At 38.0% G+C, this 25,945-nt stretch overlaps 1 protein-coding gene and 2 long non-coding RNA genes across 9 annotated transcripts in view; 1 reads left to right on the forward strand and 2 right to left on the reverse strand.

The window, feature by feature from the left end:
- LOC147839827 (uncharacterized) overlaps nucleotides 1-25,945 on the forward strand; it is a 153,762-nt gene that overhangs the window by 39,206 nt on the left and 88,611 nt on the right. The window lies entirely within an intron of this gene.
- sphkap (SPHK1 interactor, AKAP domain containing) overlaps nucleotides 1-25,945 on the reverse strand; it is a 202,478-nt gene that overhangs the window by 26,366 nt on the left and 150,167 nt on the right. For all 7 annotated transcript variants that reach the window (XM_087291358.1, XM_087291355.1, XM_087291360.1 and 4 more), the window contains 3 exons: nucleotides 3,239-3,298; nucleotides 2,681-2,818; nucleotides 881-1,139 (listed from right to left, as the gene is read on the reverse strand). In XM_087291358.1, the coding sequence (XP_087147484.1) occupies nucleotides 881-1,139; nucleotides 2,681-2,818; nucleotides 3,239-3,298 (457 nt within the window). The remainder of the gene's footprint in view (nucleotides 1-880; nucleotides 1,140-2,680; nucleotides 2,819-3,238; nucleotides 3,299-25,945) is intronic.
- LOC147832936 (uncharacterized) lies at nucleotides 8,504-11,392 on the reverse strand. The gene is made up of 3 exons (XR_015515451.1): nucleotides 9,887-11,392; nucleotides 8,614-9,783; nucleotides 8,504-8,576 (listed from the first exon to the last, which is right to left on the reverse strand). It is a non-coding gene; the product is annotated as an uncharacterized LOC147832936 (long non-coding RNA).

Here is a 25,945-nt window from a genome sequence, read left to right on the forward strand (position 1 = left end):
GCTGATCTCTATCTGGTCCAATCTGATTGCGAATATTACACAGGCTTTGAGGAGAGCATAACCTTCACACAGTGTTACTGCTAATTTCATATGAGAGATTAATTATAGATTAGCCCGGCAGAGCCCAGTGTATCTTCTCTCTTTAATATTAGACTTGGGGCGAGTATTATCACATGTAGACACATTCAGGGGTTTGACTTACTGTTAGGGGTCAAGGCAGTGGAACATTATAATGCACGATAAACAAGCTTTCAGACTTGTGCAATGAAAATGCACAAGACATTTTCGGGACAGCGCTTCTTTGTTAGGGAGTCTTTTTGCCACTCTTCCTGTTTGTGTTATTTTCTCAATAACGCATTAACATAGATAGAAAAGATTTAATTGTTCCTCTGCTGTACATTCTGGTTCATCCAAGCTGTTGCTTAGCTACATCGTATCTAAATAAGTATAGCAGATTGCCGTTTTGATTAAGCCTATTACAGACAATGCAACCTAGATAAAAGTTGAGATCCAAATTATTCCCAAAGGCGAAACTGAAGACATTTGCTTTTTATGACCATGCCCAAATTGTTTTGAAAACCATAATCTCAGATGTAGTGGCTAGGGCTACATTATGTTACTTAACTAAGAAATAGCCTTGAGGTGGAAACATTCCCAAACAGTCCTCCAAATAGGGGCACTCGAATGGAGGCATGCTCACAGATAGCGAGAAAACATAAATGCTTGAATGCTCAAGCAATTTCGGTCTATTTAAAAAGTGGACAGTAGATGCAGTGAAAGTGGCATGACTGCACTAAAGTTGTGTTTTCTTATCAGAAGATCAGATATGGGTGAATGAATTGAATTTCTAGCTAAACCGGTAGATGGATGGACTGTTTACCATTCCTGAAAGGGTCTTCCTCGCTGTCTTCCCCAAGCTGCTCTGAGGCAGTGAGGAAATCTTCTTCAATCGACGAAACAGAGCGATTGGTGTCATCTTCAGCAGCTCGTTGTCCAGCCAATCGGCCATGCTTCTGCCTCTCCTGCCCTGACTGTAGTCCAATCAGGAACTTGTTAATCTCAAAAATGATACTGCTCGTTTGGGTGGGACGGCGTCCACATGAACAATGCACCAGACAGACATCCGCTGTTCTCGGGCTCTGAAATTCACATACAGTTGAGGTCAAAATTATTAGCCCCCTGTGAATTTTTCAAATATTTTCCAAATGACTTTTAACAGAGCAAGGAATTTTTCACAGTATTTTTTATGATATTTTTTTCTTTTTAATTTTTCTTATTTGTTTTATTTTGGCTTATTAGTTTTTAATTTTCTAAAAAACATTTTAAGGTCAATATTATTAACCCCCTTAAGCAATATTTATTTCTTATTGCAGAACAAACTATCATTATACGATGACTAACCTAATTACCCTAACTCGCCTAATTAACCTAGTTAAGCCTTTAAATGTCACTTTAAGCTGAATACTTGTATCTTAAAAAATATCTAGTCAAATATTATATACTGTCATCATGACAAATATAAAAGAAATCAGACATTACAAATTAGTTATTAAAACTATTATGTTTAGAAATGTGCTGAAAAAAAAGTCTTTCCTTAAAACAGAAACTGGGAACAAAATACAGAGGGGGACTAATAATTCAAGAGTGCTAATAATTCTGACTTACAAAATTTAACTTCATTAACAAAGTCAAAACAACAACGGGGAAGTGAACTTGAGTTGATTCTCTCAGAGAAAATCTGGCAAGACATTATAAATAAGATTCACTCAACTTCAATTATTCAAGTTAGAAGTGGTCCAAGTGAAAATGAAAATTGAGTTGACTTCAGAACCCAATGTTAGGCCGATATCAATGTCCAACCTAAAAATCAACCAAACATCAGCGTCTAATGATGTTACAGCTTGTTGTTGTGTGGAAGTTACCACTATGACGTCTATCAGACGTTGGATTTTGATTGCCAAACCTGACGAATAAACGTCAGTATTTGACGTCAATATGAAGTTTGTTTAAGATGTTGGCTCGACGCTGGATTTTGGTCACTTTCCAACACAGCCTAAAATCAGCCAAATATCAACGTCTAATGATGTTACAGTTTGTCATTGTGTGGACGTTACTTCTATGACGTCTATCAGACGTTGGATTTTGGTTGCCATACCAGACGAATAAATGTCAGTATTTCCAACACAACCAAAAATCAACCAAATATCAACATCTAATGATGTCATTGTTGAATGTCAAAATAACATTGTCCTTAGATGCTGGCTAGACATTTAAATTTTGGTCACCTGATGTCATGACCTAAATCTAACCTTTTATTAACGTATTATGATGTTGTGTGCCGGCTGGGTATGTACAATAGATGAGTGAAGATATAAGGGAACTTTTATCTACTTGTATTGGCTTATGTATGCATGCATGTATGTATGTATGTATGTATGTATATGCATCATGATATGATGTAAAACTGATTAAGATTGTGCATAATATACTGTATAGAAATGGTGCAGTGGGGTGGGGCTACTTTGGAGCAAAGATAACTTGTCTCAATTTTTCAGATATTTTGAAGTCATTGTTTTATTGAGCAGAATGTCGCATTACTCTGTACACTAACACACATACACAGTTTAACTAGTAAACAGTAAAACAATGTCAGACGTTGGGGTCTACATTCATGTGTTACCTGTGGGTGGCTGGGGTCATGCTGGCAGGAGTCCGGTGGCTCTAGGCTGCTGAGAAGCAGAATCTCATTTTCTTTGGGTTGCCGCACTCCGAGAGACTCAATTAACCGTGGCAGCTCTGGGCACACCGAGGCCAGCTTCTGTGGGGAAATGTATGCTAATATTCAAGTCACATAAATGCGACTCTTTGCTTGCGTTATCTTGGTAATTCGTATTGTTTCTAATTTCCCTTTTAATTAGAAGAAACATTGTTTATTTCATACGCTTAGGAAATGATGAAAGCCATTCATACATTTGTTATTCGCTTTAAATGAATTGGAAATGAGAGGTTGGGGAAATGGGTGGGGGGTGGTTGGTGGGTGGGATGTTTGGGAAGAAATTTATTTGGATGTTAATGAACAAGTCAACTGGGATTGACAAAATGTACGAGTGACACTGCTTTAAGATGTAGAACTAATCACTTGGTTGAGCCTTTTATTCAATGAAACCCACTGAATATAAGCGTTCATGATCTCTGATCATCACAAACTGCAAAAAGGGAAAGCACCATCTGAACTCACCTTGATGTAGTTGTCATCATGCCAATCTGAAGTATGTCTGTCCAGGTTTACAAAGCAAATCTGGAGGGGGAAAAAAGGTAAAGTTATACACACAGACACACACACTAAAAAACACGAAAGTATCATTTGTTGCAGCTCTGAAATGTAATTCTGTAATGTCTGAAATGAAAAGTAATGCCAGTTCTTCCAATAATGCCGAAACCCAACATATAAATTAATAAGTGATAGTAAAAATTTGGTGACTAGTAACCTTAACTTCTGCTAATTTGATTTTAATGCAATAATATGCACCTTTTGAAAAGCTGCTTAGAAACAATAATTATTGTGAAAGGAGCTATATCTATAAACTTCAACTGAATTGAATTGAATCCTCAATTTTATTTATATTGTAAATGACTGTAAACCTTGTTTACCTAGTGGCAAATCTACAATGACAATTTAGTATTTAGGGCTGTGCTAAATATTCTTTTAACATCATCCAGTCAAGGTAAATGTGCGATAGTCATAATATTTTGCTCAAAAAATAAACTGAATGTCCATGTGCGTGTGTGAATGCTCCTTATGAACCGGTGACTATTGCATGGGAGTGGGTTACTCTAACAAGGAGGCTAAAGACCATGGCCTTTAACGTCTGTTGCTAGAGCACCTTTAGAGGTCAGAGGAGTGAGGTTTACCTGCACAGCACACACTAGCTGGCCTCCGTTACACAGAGAATAAAGGCTCTTGCTTTTGCACTCTTTTATTTAAACCTGGTCTGAGCTGGGATCGAACCGGGTTCAAACCCCGGACGAACCCCCACATGTAACCCACCGGTCCTACTGCACCCAACCCAGTCTGAGCTGAGATCGAACCAGTGGCAATTGCATGGGAGTAGATTGCTCTAACCATGGCCTCTAATTCCTGTTGATAGAGCACCTTTAGATGTCAGAGGATTGAGGTTTACCTGCATAGAACTTTGCTAGCAGGCATCCAATACACTCACCCCCCTAAACCTCAATCCCATCCTGGACGAGCCCCCACATGTAACCCACCAGTCCTACGGCATCCTACGGGTGGAGGTTGATTAGGCTTGACATGCAGCCAAACCACTATTGAAGTGCCAGTGTATGGAAAAGTGTTCTGCTTTTGTGTTCCACTGCATAAAATAAAAGTTTGTGAGTTTGAAATGACATAATATTCAGTGACTTTAAGCCCCTGCAAGAATAAAAACCTTCATCTCTTTCTACTATCGTGTTTAAACAATGCCAATTTTTACTTATCACTCTTTAGTGGAAAAAACAGAGCTTTCTCACTCTCACTTTTCATCTGCATTCATCTCACAGCACTTACTTGATGCCTTTTTGACAGGCTTTAATTGGTTCATTAATGTGGGAGCAAATTGACTTTCACACACACATACACACACACACACACACACACACACACACACACACACACACACACACACACACACACACACACACACACACACACACACACACACACACACACACACACACACACTTATCTTTATGTGGACTTTCCACAGACACGATTTCAATACTGTACAAATAGTTAATTCTGTGTGATTTGTCATGATTTATGAGCCGTTTTCCTCATGGGGACTAAAAAAAAAGTCTCCACGTGGCCGAATTTGACTGGTATTCATATACTGGTGGGGACATTTAGTCCACACAATATAAGGAATACAAGGTACACAAACACCACACACACACAAGAGAATGCACCTTAGACCCATCTGCATCTTAAAAGCGTATCATGTTGCTAGCTGCATGTTTACCTCAAATATGTCCTTGTGAAGTTGTGTGTGTGTGAGAGAGAGCTTGTGTGTCAATGTCTGCACGCTGTAAAAAAACATATGACAAAAAGGACGACAAACGTTTTTATGTTACATTAACTTATTTTAATAAGTGAATCAGGTTTCAAAAGCATTAAGTTATGTAATGTGTGATGCAAAATTTAAGGCAGCAACAGTCTTTTACAGTATAACCAGGTTTCAGGAATTTGACCATCGGGTATAGCAGATGAAGCACTTTATCTCTCTTATTTCACCTACTGATACTTAATGCAACAGCGGGGGATCTTGTTCATCCATAAGCAATTTATACATACTGCCCAGTGTATAAACTGTGTAAATGATCTTGTGTGAAGTGTGTGTGTGTGCTCTTCACAGGGTGAAGAATGACAGTGAGCAGGAGAGAGGGAAAGCTGTAATAATTGTCCTAAACTGTCATATTGTGTTGCGCTGCTGGTTTGGAGTGTCTCAGCTGTCAGGTGAAGCAGTAATGTACTGTGGTGCTGATAGGTGAATCACTCACCGCTTTTTACTTACACAAAAAACAAACAAACAAATAAATAAATAAAGCAAAACATAGTGTGCATTGTTAAAAATAAAGGGGAAATAGATTTCTTAATGAAGAAAATGTGCATTGTGCTTGCTCATGCAAACAGCTGCCCTGATATCCAGCTGCTGGTTTGTGGCAGTTCTGAATGGTTGCTCAGGATTTACTAGGGAACCACAAGGGCTCATTCACACTGAACATGTCTTAGCTTCTAAAAAAGCAAGATGCAATGGTTTAAAAAAAAGGACCAGGGTGTCTACACAGCCACAAAGTGCCAGTAAAACAGAAACTTGCAATGGTTGCTCCGCCTTCGAGCTCTACTGATTGGTCCATTACTATGGAACTGACAGTAATGAGCTGCACTGCGTCTTTTAACTTGACACGGCATCTAAAAACGCAGTGGTCATGTCACGCGCATCCTTCAAACTCATGTTTCCATTGAAAAATAATAGAAGAAGCACATTGTAAAGTAAAAATGCATTCTGTGTGAACAACCCCTTATGTTATTAAATGTAGTCGTTAGATGACTGATAAGAGCTGTTTGGCGAGAGAAGAGAAGTAGCTTGTTATGCTGCAAATGACAATAACATTTTTTTTAAAAATATGACGCAAAAATATGCTTTAGATACACATCTGTCTGGAATAAAAGCAGTTTTAAAAAATGTTTAAAATTTTTAAGGTCAACATTATTAGCCACTTTAAGAAATTATGTTTTTTGATTGGCTACAGTACAAACTACTGTTGTGCAATGATTTGCCTAATGACCCTGACTTGCCTAATTAACCAAGTTAAGCCTTTAAATTTGAATTTAAGCAGAACACTAGTATCTTGCTTAATAACTAGTCAAGTATTATGTACTGCCATCATGGCAAAGACAAAAGAAATTAGGTATTAAAACTATTATGGTTAAATATGTGTACACTTTCAGAAACAAAGGAACAGGAGCTGTCTCTGGGGCAGCACCTTTTCAAAAGATACATATTTGTATCCAAAGAGTCCACAGTGGTTCCTCAAACGTCAAAATTAGTGCCCAAATGTACCTAAAACGTATCTTTGAGGTACCATAATGCACCCTTCGGGTACAAATATGTACCTTTTGAAAAGCACGCTCACCTCACAGCAAGAAGGTCGCTGGTTTGAGTCTTGGCAGGGCCAGTTGGCATTTCTGTCTGGAGTTTGCATGTCCTCCCCGTATTCGCATGGGTTTCCAGCGGGTGCTCCAGTTTCCCCCACAGTCCAAAGACATGTGGTACAGGTGAATCGGGTATGCTAAAATTGACTGTAGTGTATGAGTGTGTGAGAATGAGTTTGTCTGTTTCCCAGTGTTGAGTTGCGGCTGGAAGGGCACATGCGTAAAACATATGCTGGATAAGTTGGCGGTTCATTCCACTGTGGCGACCCCTGATTAATAAAGACTTTCAGCAGTGATAATTAGTCCACACTGAACTGAACTAAACTGAACTCTGAAAACTCGACTGACACAGTTTCAATTGATTAGAACTTCTATGTTAAGCTGCTTTGACACAATCCACATCGTAAAAGCTCTATAAAAATAAAGATTAAGTGAATTATTATGGTTTCATTTAGAAAGTGTTACAAACATAACACTTTCTGTCAGAAATACCCCTCACTAACCTTTCCATGTGTTTTAATTTTTACTAAGACGCTTAATACATACACACTCCACTTTAAGATTATTCATGCCATGAGTTCCAGTCAAAATTGCAGAGCAAGTTATTAAAGACATCGGTCCATTCTGCCACAGTCAAATCAAGATGAATAAAATATGAAACAAAATGCCTAGAAATCTGCCAAGAATGCATCCATATAGTTTCTTCACCGAGTTGAATATCTAGATACATGTCTGGTTTGCAGGATGACAGTCAGAATGACAGCTGACAGATCAACATGATAACTGGCTGCCGCGATAAACACAGCAGGCAAGAAAGTATGTGGATTGCATTTTGTGCCACATTTACACTTATCTTGAGTCAGAGTGAATCAGAACTCCACTGTAAAAAATAGTAACTGCCAAGCAGCACTTTTATTTCTCCTTTTGAGGTCTGAATACAAAAAAGGGCATATAGCACAATAGCAGGGTCAGTAAATGAGGAATAAATATAATTTATGGCTGTCCAAACTATGCAAAAATGAAAATTTCTACACCATTTACTCACAATAAAGTGATTCTAAATGTTTATGAATTTAATTTTTCTGTTGAACACGAAACAATATATGAGGAATGCTAGAAAAAAAAAACAGCCATTGACATCTATAGTAGGCACCACAAATTCTATGGAAATCAATGAGTAGGGTCTGTCAAGATGTTGTTGACAAGAAATGGTGTTGAAATGACCAGCTGTAGTCTCTAGAATTGAGAATTATTGGCAATATTTATTCATTCATTCATTCATTTTCTTGTCGGCTTAGTCCCTTTATTAATCCGGGGTCGCCACAGCTGATTGCACCGCCAACTTGTCCAGCACATTTTTACGCAGCAGATGCCCTTCCAGCTGCAACCCATCTCTGGGAAACATCCACACACACACACACATACACACACACTCATACACTACGGATAATTTAGCCTACCCAATTCACCTGTACCGCATGTCTTTGGACTGTGGAGGAAACCGGAGCCCCCGGAGGAAACCCACGCGAACGCAAGGAGGACATGCAAACATCCAACATCCTGCTATTTTGATTTAAAATGAATGGTCTCAACATTTATGCATTCTGTAAATACAGTTGAAACTAGAAGTTTACACACACTCCCAAAAAAAAAAAAAAGAAAATAAACATTTTTAAATAAAAGTCTGATGGTAAATCATACTAAACATTTACTATTTTAGGTCGTTAGGATTACCTAAATCATTTACATTTGCTAAATGCCAGAATAATGAGAAATTTTTTATTTTATTTTAATTTTTATTAATTTCTAGACAGTGAAAAGTTTACACACATTTCCTTGGTGTTATTTTAGCTTTGCTTTTAAACTATAACTTTGGTCAAATGTTTTGGGTATCCTTCCACAAGCTTCTCACAATAGTTTGCAGGAATTTTGGCCCATTTCTCCTGACAGAATTGGTGTAACTGAGTCAGATTTGTAGGCTGTCTTGCTCGCACAAGCTTTTTCAAATCGGCCCACAAGTTTTCTATAGGATTGAGCTCAGGGCTTTGTGATGGCCACTCCAAAACATTCACTCTGTTGTCCTTAAAGCACATGTTAACTAATTTGGCAGTATGCTTAGGCTCATGATCTGTTTGGAGGTTTGAATTTCCTGGCTGATGTCTTGAGATGTTGCTTCAGTATTTCTGCATAATGTTCTTTCCTTGATGATGCCATCATGCTGTGAGGTGGACCAGTCCCTCCTTCAGTAAAACAGCCCCACAACATGATGCTGCCGCCCTCATACTTCACAGTTGGGATGGTGCTCCTAGGCTTTTAAGCTTTCCTCTTTGCCCTCCAAATGTAACACTGGTCATCATGGCCAAACAGTTCAATCTTAGCTCCATCAGACCACAGGACATGTCTCCAAAAAAGTATTCTTTTCCCAGTGTAGTTTAGCAGATTGTAATCTGGCTTTTTTGTTGATTCTGGCTTGATGATTTTCCCATGCTACCACAGAAGGAAGCAGTGTGTTTGAGGCTTTCCTTAAATTCTATTCTACAGTTTTGCCTCCAATTAACTAAAATGTTGTCAATTAGCCAGAAACTTCCAAAACAGTGACACCATCATCTGAGCTTTTCATAATAATCTTATTGTAAATAAACTTGACTTTAAGTTTAAAGTTATAACAACTTCTCAAAAAAATATCTCTCTCATTATTCTGCTATTAAGCATAACAGAAACAAATGTGATCATCCTAACTTACCTAAAAGAGAAAAAGTTTAGTCACATTAACATCTGACCTTTTTTAAATGGTTATGTGCCTTTGTTTACTGTGTATGTAAACTTCTGGCTTCAACTGTATGATGGTTTCTGGCTCCAACTGTAAAGTCTATTATAAATAAAGGTCTCCTTGGGTTCGAATCTGCTGATTTCTTTATTGTGCATTTTCTGTGCTCACACTGTATTATGTCTTAAAGGGTTAGGTCACCCAAAAATGAAAATTCACCCACTATTTACTCAGTCAAGTGGTTCCAAACCTGAATTTCTTTCTTTTGCTGACCACAAAAGATATTTTGAGGAAAGCTGAAAACCTGTAACCATTGACTTTCATAGTAGGAAAAAAATAGAAGTCAATGGTTACATGTTTCCAGCTTTTCTCAAAATATCTTCTTTTGTGTGTAAAGAAACTGAAACATGATGATATCTTTTTTTTTATTTTGGAGTGAACTATCCCTTTAAACACAGCAGTTTGCTTTATTACTTTCCAGCCGAGAGGATAATCAAATTGTCCAAAACATTTACTAAATGGGACAAACTGGGGTTTGTAGAAACTGAACAATTGTGTATAAATTAGTGGAGCTCTCTGTGGAGTTCAGTGGGTTCAATCAAGTCCTGTCAAGCAGACTCCAGACGACTGAAACGCTTCTTCCTGGTCATTTGCAGTAATACAACATCCCCATCACAGGCACCAGACTGCGACTAAACGCTCACATTTTGAATTATCTCTTACAAGCCTCAAATGACTCGCTACTTAAGCAGACTGAAACATTAAACAGCCTCGACTTTCCAGACACTGCTGATGAAGAGGACTGGAAAACAAGCACCCACTGTGTTTCAAAACAACCAATGTATCATCAAGTGACTGTAGTATAACTGTGGTGCAATGTTCACTTCATACAACGGTTCAATCCGCTTGTTAAGTGTGACGTCATGCGAAGCGGCTTCCGGGTCCAAGCGCTCTATTCAACTGAATGGGGAGACTCATGAAATGGTAATAATAAACGTTTACAAAGCGATTTAATACTTTCGAAAATCACGATCGCAGTATATATGTCCATGCCTAATATCCGATGGCCAGAAAGTGATGAATTGTTTATAAATTGTTACATTTTTGGTATTTGTTATGCAGCAAGCCCAGAGATTGTTGTGTACACTATGATTTTATATAAAATTAACTTTAATGTGTGATAGGAATAAAACGCGATCAAAACGAATGATTTCTCCACTAAAATGAATGGCGGCTTGGACCCGGAAACAGTATTACATATGTCACAAACACATCACCACTTAACAAGCGGATAAGTACACTGTAAAATGTCTGCAAACTAGCAGTTTTCTGTATTATGTGATTCATGTTTCTATTTCCCCCCCCATTTTATTTATGCATTTAAGTTGTATTATAGGAAACTGCTCTACTTTAACAACTTTAAACCTTGAAAAGTTTAAAAAAGTGACTTAAAGTGATAATTAATTAAATAAATGAATAAATAAATAAATAAATATGAAGAGTTCAGATGCAAAAGCCGCTAAACGCCACTTCCGCCAAAAATGAGATAATGACATTGAGTGAATGATTTAGGCACATACTCCACCATCAACAAATAGATTTGCTACAAATCATCTCAATCTCAGCTTCAGCGCATTCAGAAATAAAAGTTTGTTGGCAAAAGCAGCTAAACGCCAGCTGAATTTGCCAGCAAAAGCCGATATATCCCGAGAACCAGAAGCGCGAATCGAATCATATGTTTTCAATGTAGCAGCGCGCTGACAGGCCGGCTTTTATAAGGAGACAGTTTTATTCCGCTTTAAGACACCGTTCTTTTATCCCACGTGGATGCGATGAGGATAAACACAGGACCAAGACCTTGAGTATGGTGAAGATGAATGGATGACAGCTTCTAAAATTGTCAGAGAGGCATCCCCTTTATGCCCAGTAGGCATACCTTGTGATTCATTTGCTAATTTAAGCTATTTTCAAAAGATAATATATAATGTGAAAACCTATACATTATTTGTATTTGTAAGCTTTTTATATTAATGGACAATGCACAGATATTGATGTTTCACAATGTTTTTACACTCCATTATTTGAATCTAAAAAGGCTTAGTTTACATAGTTTGCAATGTTTCCACTGCTCTACTTACATTCAATCTAAATCCCAAACATCAGAAATGCCATCTGACAGTTAAGATTTAATTAATGTCAGTTTTAATGTTATTAATGCACTTTACAGATTGCATTCCCACTTTTCTTTTGCTTTTTCTCTGTTTTTTTTCACAGTGGAATGAACCACCACTTACTTGACAGATTTATATATTTTAAATTTCAGGTGGTTAGAGTTTATGTGTTTTATGTTTGGTGAAATAATTTCTAATGGCATCTTCATTTTCAACTAATTACACTGTCTTGTTCCAATAGGTGGATTTAGAAGTATTTGCATAAAAAGCAGACGTGGATTTAGCTGGTTTTGATGCAAAAGAAAATCTCCCTTGTTAAAAAACAAAGAATTGTCTAAAGTGACATTTTTGAAAAAGGTTATTTTATTTACCCGCTAATAACCTTTTCATTACATATAAAATGACACTTCTGAACCTAATCAGAAGAGCCTGATAGAAAATGCTCTGGAAAAGAGGTCTGAAAAGAAAAGAGGTCTGATGGATTTAGAGGTTTTTGCATCTTAACCACTTAAACTCTGCTGCTATTTGGGGATTTCCACCTGGATTTTGCCTGGCCAAATTTAAAAGCTTCCCAAATCCACATGCAGAGGTGTAAATGCAAAAATTTGGTATCATTTGAAAGAAAATCCTTTGAATTTTCATAAAACACTATTGAAAGTGTTTAAAATAACTGTTTATGTCGTCTGTGTTATAATTAACACCTAAAAAAAGAGGCGCTTTTTGTATTTTTTTATAAACTCAAATTTGAAAGTGTACCTTATAGGTTCTGTGTGGTCTAGTGTGCTGTAATTACTTTTGGTGGTTCCTGCACATGTCTGTAATCATAGGAAAAAAGAAAAAGGTCTCCACCATAATCTATGCAAAAGTTATTGCATTCCAACTGCTGAGAGGTGCTGTACAAGCCACAGAGACCGATCCTTGTTTACATATTTCACTATTCTTTTGTTTGATCAAACATAATTCACTGTGTTTAGACCACATCAGACATATAAAAGGATTACTTATGCACATCACCTCAAAATCAGAGGAGAATGGCCCTGAAGGGCACAGCATAAGGTAAGAGATGACAGCTGTCTGTGCTATCTGGGGCTGCTTATTGATCATGGATGTATTGTTTACATTTCTGCGCCATGGAAACACCACGATTCATTCAACAACTGTTTGGCATATGAATATAATTCAGTAAAAAGAATGCTACAACTGTATGAGCACCGACAAGAGTTTCATTTGAGCTATAACTTGTACATGTGTCATATAAAAAAATATGAACATTAACCAATGTAAAATACGTAGCTCGGGTATCCAAAATACTGTGTATTTAAGTGTAAATAACTTTTATACAGTAGAATAAAAACCAAAGTGATGCATATGTGCATAAAATATAGATTCTACACTTTCAAACGACACCACTTACGGGGGTCTGGTGCAACGCTAGCCCTTTAAATCTGAAAGCGAAAGTCGATGACGTCACGGACGCGGGTCCGCAGAGTTTTAGTGGTTAACGCTTCATATATATATATATATATATATATATCTGATTCTTTTTGCCTTCAGAAACTCAAGCTGTGACGGAACTTCAATAATTACGGTACAGATGAAAGAAAAACAATATTTGCTCAGGAGTCCCAACTCCAGTCTGCCCGCTGTGAGAATAATTATTTTCCAGCACTATATAAATTACACCCTAATTAAAATCCCAAGTCCAAAGCAATGCATATCAATGTGTGGATAAAATATGCAAATTCAACAGCAATTTCATTACATTAATGGCTTTTACGTCCTGTTCATTTGAATGGCCCGTTCCTCCAATCTGTCCTCAGATGTCACTGCTCTCATGTGTTAAGTCCGGATCGCTGGCCATCATGTGGCACGTCAACTTTACATCTATTATTCATCACGGACACACGGTCATGAACCAGTGAAGGTCATCACAGTGTGAATGTGTGCAATTAATTAAACATACAGCTTTTCTTACTTAGTACTGAATCTATAACGTTACATTTCAATTTACAAACAATGTTTTATGTTAAGGCAAAACAGAAAAATCTACAAGTGAAACTTCTCGACTTTTCATTTTGATATTCTTCTCCTCCATGAATATATGAAGCATTTATGAACATTCAATTTTTATATTTTTTGCAAGTGTCAGGTCTATTTGGGCTATTATTAACAATAGCCCTTATAGACCTTTCCAGAAAATTGTCTGTAATGAGTTTATGTGTGAACAGGCCCTTTTTGAAAATACCGGTAAATTCGTTCTGGCTATTTTCCGGAAAGAGAAGTTGTAACATTACCGGTAATTTGTCGGAAGGCTGCGCTGTGTGAACGCAGAAGGAAGATTTGGCAGACAGAGCACGTGCCCATCTGTAACGTGTTGATGTGAGACGTCTACTTTAGCCAATCAGAACAGTCAGACGCATTCACGCATTCATTCATGCACATTACTAAAACACTGAACAAATTGATTGGATCTACAATTCCTCTTGAACTCTGCCCCTCACTGACTTTTTTACCTCCCCCCTAATACACCCCCACTCTCCTCTAACTTAAACTCCTCACAATAACTGCACTGTTTACATTTGCACATTTAAAATTTGCACATATTCACTGCACCACATTGCACTGATTTACTTATTTGAACTGTAATAAGAACAGCAGTGGCATGGGGGTAAGAGAAGGGCGGAGACGGTTAATGTTGCGCAGGTGGAAGTAAGCAGACTGGGTGATGTTATTGATGTGAGAATTAAAAGATAGGGTGCTGTCAAGGATGACACCCAGACTCTTAACTTGTTTAGAGGGATACAGGGAACAGTCGTCAATTGAAAGAGAAAAGCTGTCAGTTTTGGAGGGTGTTCATTTGGTACCAACAGGCAAAACCTCAGTTTTTGAACTATTTAACTTGAGGAAGTTAGCCGGGAAGAAAGCCAGGATTTGATTTCTGCAGACTGTGAGGGATGTAGGTGGAAAACAAGAAGAGGGTTTGACTTTGATTCATTACTTTAACGTGACAGTGTGACAATTTAATGGAACAAATGAGAATTTCAATTAATTATTCATAAAAATAATAAAATTTATTCTTCAACATGTCAGATATGCTTTGTTCCAGGTTATATAAAATAGTCCTCATAAAGATGGAAAAGGCAAATTATTTATTTTTCATTGGGTCAAGTGATCAAATGTAGATGTGAACCATTACATAAACTTTTTTTAAATGGATGGATGAAAGCTTTTTTTCCAGTAAACCTTAAGAATGGTATAACAGAAAATGTTGCTGTATTGAAACCTTGACTTTCCAAACCGCGGTAAACCTTGAAACTGGATATCATCCCATGCCTAAAAGCGTGGTGGAGGAATCTGAGGGAATGAGATATGGACAAGGACAGGATGATGGCTGTGTATCATCCTTGCCAAGGACAAACTCATTTCACCCATTATCATCAGAGGGGATATGGCAGACCTTCGGCACCGCAGCTAAAAATGCCCTCCACTGGGACATGCTGCCGCCGCCACCTCGCCGTTCGCCATACCACGGAAAGAGCAGGACAGAAATGAGAATAATGGAAAGAGATGGAGAGAAACGGATAAAAAACAAAGCCCAGGATGAGCACGGGAGTGGAAAGAGGTTGTTTAGAAATGTTGCCATGTTGCTCTGCTGTGCTCTTTATCATTTCTGGCTGAGTGGGTTCACACACACACACACACACACACACACACACACACACACACACACACACACACACACACACACACACACACACACACACCGATCTGCGCTTTCACATTCACTGAGCTTCTAAATGGGGCATAGAAGGAGTGAAAAAGCAGATACACGAACACACACTCCCATCCAATGCCTAATCTGTGATGCATGCAAGGTTATTATAGTTGTGCATTTTTAAATTAGTTTTCTGGCAAATGAAGAATAGTTGGAACACGTTTTATGTTTATATAGAAAAGATGTTTGTATATATATATATATATATATATATATATATATATATACTTTTTCAAATATTTCCGCAAATGGTTAGGACAAAATCCTGTTTTAACATGAAAAAGATTGTTATGGTGCCTCAGCACATGTAGTTAGGACACAGTGTGATATTTTCCAAATGATGTTTAACAGAGCATGTTAACAATCGAACAGTTATTTTTTTAACAATACTTATTTGACATTCAAGAACAAGTAATGGTTAAATCTGAACATATTTATCTCTGGTCAGCTAATTATTCTTTCCTAGTTAAAATTAGTGATGGTGCAGTTTTAAAGCAATATTTTGACAAAAGGGAAAAAAAAGGTAATATATAGACACACATGCCATCCAAGATGTGGGTGCATTTTTTTAGAATATAAAAAAAAGAGTTTTAACTGGAGCGATTAAAAACATAAACACATATACGTACACTGGTGTGTTTGGCTGTAAAGCGCCATCTACAGGTATTTTACTAAACGGCAGCAGGTCAGATTTTCTGCCACTTAGCGAGTGATTTTTAATTCAGAATTTTTTATTTATTGATTTAATTTAATTTCTTTTTTTGGGGTTTTAACTTTTATTTTACAGGACAGTGTAGAGAGGAGACAGGAAAAGGATCGTCAAAGGACCTCAAGCCGGGAATCAAACTCAGGTCGCAGTGAACACTTCGGTGCTAATGGTGCCGAAACGATTTATTTTTGCTTATTATTATTTCATTTCAGTTTCATTTATTGTAATTTTTTATTGAATTTCAGTGAATGATTTAGTTATTTTACTAATAGATTTTGTCTATTAGTAAATATAGACCAAACACAAACAGTACATGAGAGCCAGCTGTGACTGAACTAAACTTGAACAACAGCACTGCAGGTAAACCGAGGGCTTCAATGAGAGGATCTGGTGAAAAACGTAAGTTTATTTCATAACAGAAAGTCGTAATGGAATTTAAATAAGTGAATCATACTTCAGTTGGGTTGTAAAATTTTACTGTAAGACATTTTTCAGATCATATAATAGTTTAACTGACTGAAATTACTATTGTTAACTAAATAATTTTAGTATGTTGAGTCCAAACATCCTGCGGTAAACATCTGAACTTCCCATCACTACTGTGTATCTAACCTCAGAGCAGCCTTGCACACATATTGTATTTAAGGCTGCTGTCTTGTGGGCTGTTGTATTTGAATTTGAGGATGGGCAGATGGTAGTGGTAAATGAAAGTGTACATATTCATCCTCTAAATACAGGCTTCAAAAAATGTATGGCTGAGTTTTTATTATTCAAAAGAAGGTAATGATTCGCACTCAATTGCTTCGTACTGTTTTTATTTTTACTTTTTCTTACATTTTACGGGTGATAACAGACAGACTGAGTTTTAATTATACAATATTTATTCTATTGATTTTGAATCTTGCACCTAACAAATATCCTTATTTAGAAAAAAAAACCTAAAACTAACACCGAAACTTGTAAAAACTAAACTGGAGCTAAATAATTTCAAAATATAGAAACAGCAAATCTCCCTTTAAAAACTAGTTAAAACTCACTGAATTTGAAAACAAAAAGTCAAAACGAAATAGAAAATAAAACTAATAAAAAATCCAAAACTATTATATCCTTGCTGCCAGCTAACGTTTCGGAAGTGTTATTGCATGACTACTCGCAAGACAGGTGCCGTGGGTCACACTGATCACTTGACGCAGAAGTATAACACTATTTATTTTTGCTTATTATTCTTTCATTTCAGTTTCATTCCATTTAACTATTTCACTTATTGTATTTTTTTAAATAAATTTCAGTGAATGATTTATTTATTTATTTATTTTACTAATAGACTTCGTAAACTAAAATAACCTTGCTGTGATGTGTCCTGTCATTTGGAGTGCACCTGACAGAGCATTACGTCACAGAGAGCTCAGGGTCTTGTGGTTTTGACTCATGTGTTTGTGTGAGCATCGCCTGAGGACTCGGCCTTGGTTCAGTAGGCGCCCGGCGAGGAAGCAAATTTCACATCTGTGGCCGTGCTGATGACCACACTAGGCTGTCACATCCCGAAGGCCAGATCTGCCTGTGACCATTAACTAGTTAAACCAATGTAAACCAATGTTTGGTTTCCTTCCACAATGCAATATTTATACATAGACCAAAATGTGCAACTTTCATCTCATTGGTCAGTACAATGATCTGTATCAATATGCATCATGGCGTTATGACAATTTTATTACGATATGACGTCCGTTTTCTCTTAGTAGTTGAGCTGTTTGCACGTGAGCTACGTTCCACCTGCTGTCGCACGTGAGTTCAGATTGCAGCAGCAGTAATGTTAGCAGACCAAGATGAGTGGAGTTGAAATAGAGGATGGCCCATCCTCTCAAAATCAGACGCCTGGCAACATTTCGGTTGTACAGTCATTGCTTTAGACTCGTCCACTTTTTGACACGCATACTGGGTCAAACATAGCCGAAGTTTTAAAGTCTTCACAGTGATTTACATACTTTGCACAGCGACATGGATACCTCCTAATGGTGTTGAAAGAGTCACATACTGTATTTATAAGGTACAATTCACCCTAAAATATCATTCTGTCTTCATATAATGATGTATTGGCGGCCGCAAAATCACACATGACGTGAGCTGACCGTGAGCTGTTACTACAGAGGGCGGACTATGATAGACTATTTAAATAATCATATCGCATTTTAGAGTTATGATTACGACGAGCATTAACTCTTTGGAGTACAGAGGTACACAAAAATGCACGACAACATGAGACACTTGATAGCGCCGACATCAGCGATGCCGAAGAAATAGTAAACCTGCCTAAACTGCTGAAAAGAGTCACGACTGTCCTGTGTAATGAAAAGACGGCCACCCTGTCACTCATCATGCCCAACATGAAGACAGCCATCCATAAAAACCTCTCAGACAGATACACATCAGTTCAGGATTATTTTAAAGAACTACTGATTACCTGAAAATGTAGAAATTTTTATTTTTTTTGCACACACAAAAAAGCAAGTGACTAAACAAAGCCTTAAGCTCTTACTGTTAAATTCAATTGAATAGAATCATTTCAGTAATATTTTATAAGAAGTTTTTAAATAGTTTTATTTTCCAGAGACAGTCCTGTTTAATTTATTTTCTTAAAGAAGGTTCCGTTTAACAAGTTGAAACAAAAGAAATACATAAAAAATAGTTTACTTGGTACTTAAAATTTTTTTAATAAAATTTGCATTTCAGTTTAATTTTCAATTTTTATTCCAAATATCGTGATACATATCGAATTGTGAACATTATATCGTGATACACATTGTATTGTCAGCTGAGTGTATCGTTACACCCCTATTAAACATACTACTCGGTCATCAGAAAAGTACGTTCTATACAGTATGAATGTGAAAAGTATGAATCTACTAGCCAATACTGAGTCACAGTCATAGCGCCACCTGCTGACAGAAGTAATTTTCTCAACCAAACAACGTCTGACCTGCCTGAAAATCCACATGTTCAATGAGATTGCTGTCCTAAAGACATCTACATGCTAATATTGAGTCACAGTCAAAGCGCCACCTGCTGACAGAAGGAAATTTGGCATAAAATCTATGATTTTCTCCAATTTTTATTTGATATATCAGCTTAAATTATTATTGTTTGATGTTCTCTGTCATCCTGAGGCCTGGTGAGCCAGTGTGCGAGGTTCCTTTCATCGCTGCTTGCAGCTTTAATCTTATGATTAAAGTTGTTGTGCGTCCGCCGGTTCCCGCCTCGGAATGAGCGAGTTTTAGCTACTTGTACATTGAGGTAGCATTTAGAAAAAAACAAACAAACATAAAAACCTACTGCCAGCTAGCGTTTCTGAAGTGTTATTGCATAGCAACACAAACAGCACTCAGAAGTATAAATGCCCGAATATTGGCAAGGCAGGGGCCGTGGCTCACACTGATCACTCGATGTAGAAGTATATTCATTCATTCAATCATTCATTCATTTTCTTGTCGGCTTAGTCCCTTTATTAATCCGGGGTCGCCACAGCGGAATGAACCACCAACTTATCCAGCAGGTTTTTACGCAGTGGATGCCCTTCCAGCCACAACCCATCTCTGGGAAACGAAGAAGTATAAATCAGCTTTAAGTGATTGGATGTGGATCTGAGTGCAATTAGCAAGTTTACATTTGACTAAACAAACAAACAAAGCTGTAGGCCAGGATGTAAAACAAAAACTACAAACAAGGTTGATTTGAAAGCACCCCTAAAGGGTCACCACATCCCAAAAATCTTTTTAATGAAACCAAACTGCAAAATGACTCATAGCAGCGCTCGAGAGCATACTCTGTTATAAACCCCTCAACAGTGGCTAACCAGAAAACAGAGGTCATTATGTTGGTCGTCAATGGAGAAAGATGTTTTATGGGACGCGATGGTGTAGTTATGGTACCTGCTAGCTAAAATCATCAACCTGATGAATTATATATGGACAGAAAGTAGATGAAACCAGTCATATAAATCAAAATGATTACTGTGAAGATCTAAAGGGGAAAAAGTATGTATGGTATTGTACTGTAAGAGTTTGAAACAGCTCAGCTGGCCTGTTTCTCTCTGTTCCACAAACATTTTTAACTGACTTACACAATGAAAGGGGTTGTTCAACCCAACTCTAAGAGCCCTACCATACACCAGACACAATGCGGCACCAGGCGGCATGTTTTTTTTTTTTTTTGCTTATTTCAGCCCGGCACAGATATCTTTTAAATAGCAAATGCATTTGTGGCCATTTTTGCACCCATGGATGTGCTGGTCTGAAATGAAGGTGTGATTCTAGGCGCATTGTTGACGTATTGCTATTTTGAGCCAACTGAATCAAACCGCACCATTGACCAACTAAAAGCTTGTCAAAAGTCAATTGTGCAGTATATATATATATATATATATATATATATATATATATATATATATAAGCATGTTAGTGTGATTGGGGGTCCAAACCGTGTGTACACATTGCTTATTACACACACAGGGATGCACAGCTGCACACAAATATCTGTACATCTTTACAGATTTAAATGTAAAAAAAAATTTTGTCTACATAAATATAAAAAACTGTACGTCTTTCTACTTACAAAGTTTGCCATGCGAATAGCAAATATGCCATGGCGTGACAAAAACTTGCTCTTAAAGGGAATGGAAAGTGAGTCTCTGATTATTCTCATTCTGATTACTTACCTCTATATACATTTCTGAGCAACAAATACGTCCCAGGAGCTACATTTTTCTGAGAATCCACCAGAGGCCACTGTGTACGCTTTTTGAAATCTTAAATTTCTCTCACAAGTGCCATTCGCGTCTGCTGTTCTCAAATAAATCAATCAGAGGCTGCTGTCGACTGACTGACTGACCGATCCCCACCAACCCCCTTCCCTAAACCCAACCAATACTGTTTTTAAATTTACCAATTGACCAGCATCCACCACCTTCCCTAAACCCAACTGACAGTGTTTTCAAAAGCAATCCAGAAAAAGAAAAGCCCTCGCAGATGCCTGATTTCTACCGAGTTTTACGATTTTGCCACATTCTCAACTTGTTATTTACTGGTTTGCTTTATTTTGTGCCTTTTATTTTTGTTTTACCTGCTTTCTGGAACCGTTCTTCGCAGGACTCGAACCCTGTTGTTATGGGCAACCAGCCACTGGACAAACTGGTAACGGTAGAAAAAATCAGTAGAAAAGACGTCCACGCGGAAGTAAGCGGTCAGCTGGTAAGCACAGCCTCATAGCTCCCCGTAGCGTTCATTTTAAAGACGAAATGTAGCCATACGTTCCTCTGGCTACATAATTCGCGATCTCCAGAATTGTAGATAGCGCTACGTTTTTTTTAGAATGAGCCTATGTTGGATTGGTTTAACGCAAGTCTCACCAAAAACACACCCATAACTCAAGTGTATAAGGACAAATCTTTTAAAACATGCGCTGGGCTCACCAACCATTTTTCCCACCCTTAAAATACCAAAAGTCAATTCAGACATGCTAAGTGCACCTGTGCTTAGATCGTTAAAATAGAGCCCTGAAGGTCAGATAAGCAATATCAATGACCTTAAAGAAAGGGTGAACACGAGGCACCTCAGCTGTGTTCAGATGAGACAGAGCTGACCTGCAGATTCAGTCCTATTGGAGGCACAAACACATACAGCGGTCTAAATAAAAGATGCTACTTGTCCAGAGCGATCAGTGTGTGTGTAATCCCATTTGACCACACAGAGACTCCAGGGTGGCCTACAGCTCTGCAAAACACACATATGATGTTTAACACACACATATACACACACAGTCTCTGTCATGTCAAACTACACATAATGCCCTCTGCAAACCCTCTGTCTGTCTCTCAGGGTTTACACAAACTCTGTGGCTCACTGCATAAGACAACTGCTTCAATGACACCAGATGAGCAAAGAGATGAGAATAGATGAGAGAGTTAACTAGAAAAGAGAGATGAGACACAAGCAGAGAAGAAGCCAGATATGACAAGAAGACAAGAAAAGAAATGGAGCAGGAAAACAAAGATGGAAAGAAATAAAGACAAAATATTAAAGATAAGACAAGATAAGAAGAGTTGAGAAGAGGAAAGTTCAATAAGGTGAATTGAGAAGAGTGGCCATAATGAAATGGGAGAAAAGATGAGCTATAGCAAGGAGACCGAAGCGGTTGAGAAGAGGTGAGAAAACGAGATTCAATTTAAGGCGTACTCGCACTATGTACAGTTGCCGGTTGAACCAGGCCAAAGCACACTTGTTCCCCCTCCTATCTCCCCTGACGGCCTGCACTCACATTACATTCAGGCCTGGGCACGCTTACGTCATCGATGATGCGCTGGTCAGAAGCGCTCTCGCTCAGCACAGTGGACATTTCTCTAGTTATATTGTTTGACATGCAGTGACACGCAGTCAAATATTTCGCCAAACAGATCAGCCCCTTTATGACGCTCATGAGCAAACATAAAGTCCTCGTGCTGCAGGTATTAGGAGGTTTGCTGAAGGTGCAGCTGTCGTGCAGTGAGAGGTTTGCGTCTTTAATAATCTACGACAGTTACGTTCATTGAACAGTAAAAATGAAAAAAAAAACACATATGAAACAGTCCCCTAAAAGTCACTTCTCGCTTTCAGTTTCGGGCTTTGGCGCGTTTTGCACTCAATCGTACCACGCCTAAGCCCAAGTGAACCGTGCTTAGGCACACCTCTTCCAACCGGGCCAAGGCCGGCAAAGTGAACTGTGCCTGAGCCCGATTTAGCGCACTCACACTTCTCACACGATCCGGGAAAATCTGGGAAAATGTTACAATGTAGACTGTGTCAAAGCAGCTTCACATAAAAGTTCTAGTAAATAGAAGTCCAGTTTTCAGAGTTGAAGTTCAGTTTATTTCAGTTCAGTGTAGTCTAAATTTCACTGCTGGAAGTCCAAACACTGAAGAGCAAATCTATCGATGAGCAGCTCCACAAGTCCCAAACCAAGTAAGCCAGTGCCGAGGAACAAACTTCACCAATTGACGAAAGTGAAAAAAAAAAAAAAAAAAAACACAAGAGAAACCAGACTTACAGCACGACCAAACTTCTTGTGCAGAGCTGCAGTCAAGGCGCCAGAGAATAAACTCTTGTAAAATGTAAAACCCAATCTGTGTATAATTTAACAACGGTGTTGTTAATCTTTTACACAAAAGAGTTGGGGCTTATACAATAACCTCTAAGATGGGTAAATCTTATCTAAAACAAAAAGCCAATAACTCCATTTGCCATCTTTGCATTATTTATTCCAAAGAAGCAGATCTGGCACAAATATAGCATAACTTTTTTCCACAATACAAAGAAAATCCATAAGCTTTCAGTAAATTTTCTGACCGTTATAATCAGATTCTCAAGAACCAATTCAGAAGAACATTGTTAATAATAAGGAAATAAATGTCTGACGGAGTTATGCCTTAAGGTGTACCCTACACATTTTTTTTTACATAATTTTATCAGCAATTGCATGCACAGTTCTCCATTGGCCATTCAGAAATGTGATGGCTATAGACCAGGGGTCACCAGACCTGGTCCGGGAGGGCCGGTGTCCCTGCAGGGTTTAGTTCCATCTTGCCTCAACACACCTGCCTGGATGTTTCAAGTATACCTTGTAAGACCTTGATTAGCTTGTTCAGGTGTGTTAGATTAGGCTTGGAGATAAAATCTGCAGGACACCGGCCCTCCAGGAACAAGTTTGGTGGCCACTGCTGTAGACGATGGCTGCAGGCATGTAAGTTCTAATGGCATGCAAGTTCTAAAACCTCCATCATGTCTCAGTATTTTAGAACAACTCCAAGATTAAATCAATCCTAAATGAAAACTGAAAAGTAAAAAATAAATGCACGTTCTCCACTATGATCTTCTGTATTAGAAACAACAATTCATCAAGTCAAAATCCTCCAAATATCTTGAGTATATATAATCCTGACTCAAATCAATGCACAGGATCTGAACTATACAAGTTTTTGTATCGTCATTGCCAAGACTTTAGATTCTTCTCTCAACTACAGGAAGATACTTGAAGGAGCCAACGATAGCCATGTCCCAAAAAGTTAACAAATGCTTTTTGAACTCGACAAAGTAATTCTTTTTGAGGATTTAAAAAAAGATCAGAGACAAAAAGAGATGAGTGGAAGAGACAAAGACAAGACATTACAAGACAAGGGAAGATGATGAATGAGAAAAAGTTGACAAGAGAAGGGAAGTGAGGAGATAAAACAAGATGAGTGGAAACAAGATGAGTAGAGAGGAGACTAGTGAAGAGACATGTGAGGAACGGGAGAAAAGAGGAGCCTAAAAAAGTGGGAATTACAAAAATGTATAAGCACACACTTGTTATAACTCACTGGTTATTGGAGGCGCGCACACACACCTAATTTTAATTACAGACTAAAGCTATCAATTATGTTCGCCGGTTTCCAAAGTAACCTGACACGGCCTACTAACTAACACCTGACTACCACTGACCCAAACCCACACCAGTAATTACATCATACAATCACCCAGTCGTCACACACCATGGTCCAACTCACTTTCTTTTAGAGGAGAACATTTATGTCACATGTAATCAAGAGCATTAGTGAAATTATTTGAAAAATAAATTCAAAATGCATCACAATTCTCTCTACAACCAATTCTAAATGTAGTTTTGAACAGCAGATGGCGCTTTACGCTTTAGAAACAGTCCTGTTTGCTTGCATCCAATTCCTTACAAATACCACTTGAACCTAAAAGAAGGTTTAAATTAATCTCACAACATAAAAGCCAACTTACATGACTCAATCAGACGCAAAACGGCTCTTCCTCGTAAGCATTTGAGTGTAAGGTTAAAATTTAGCCTAGAGCTCCACCTGCTGCTAAAAATTAGCATAGAGTGCTGTCAACTGTTAAAAACTAGAATAGAGCGCCATCTGCTGTTAAAAACTAGCATAGAGCGCCATCTGCTGTTAAAAACTAGCAAAGAGCACCGTCTGCTGTTGAAAAACTAGCGTAGAGTGCTGTTTGCTGTTAAAAACTAGCCAATAGCACTGTCTGCTGATAAAACCTAGCCTATAGAGTGCTGTCTGCTATTAAAACTTAGTTATGGCTATATATGCTGTTAAAAATAGCCTAGAGCGCAGTTTGCTATTTAAAACTATCCTAGAGCTACATCTGCTGGTAAAAATTAGTATTGAGCACTGTTTGCTGTTAAAAACTAGCCTAGAGCTACTTCCGCTGTCAAAAACTAGCCTAGAGCACTGTTTGCTGTTAAGAACTAGCCTAAAGATACATCTGCTGTTAAAAACTAGCCTAGAGCACTGCTTGCTGTTAAAACAAAACTAGCCTGTAGGGTGCTTTCTGCTATTAAAAACTAGCCTAGAGCTATATCTGCTGTTAAAACCTAGCCTAGACCACCGTCTCCTGTTAAGAACTAGCCTATAGAGCACCATCTGCTGTTAAAAACTAGCCTAGAGCTATATCTGCAGTTAAAAACTAGCCTAGAGCGCCATCTGCTGTTAAAAACTAGCCAAGAGCTACTTCTGCTGTTAAAAACTAGCCTAGACCACCGTTTGCTGTTAAGAACTAGCCTATAGAGCACAATCTGCTGTTAAAAACTAGCCTAGAGCTATATCTGCTGTTAAAACCTAGCCTAGACCACCGTTTCCTGTTAAGAACTAGCCTATAGAGCACCATCTGCTGTTAAAAACTAGCCTAAAGCTATATCTGCTGTTAAAAACTGCTGTTAAAAACTAGCCTAGAGCGCCATCTGCTGTTAAAAACTAGCCTAGAGCGCC

This window comes from Danio rerio, chromosome 18 (assembly GCF_052040795.2).
Source record: "Danio rerio strain M-AB ecotype USA chromosome 18, GRCz13ab, whole genome shotgun sequence".
In the NCBI taxonomy this organism is placed as follows: Eukaryota; Metazoa; Chordata; class Actinopteri; order Cypriniformes; family Danionidae; genus Danio; species Danio rerio.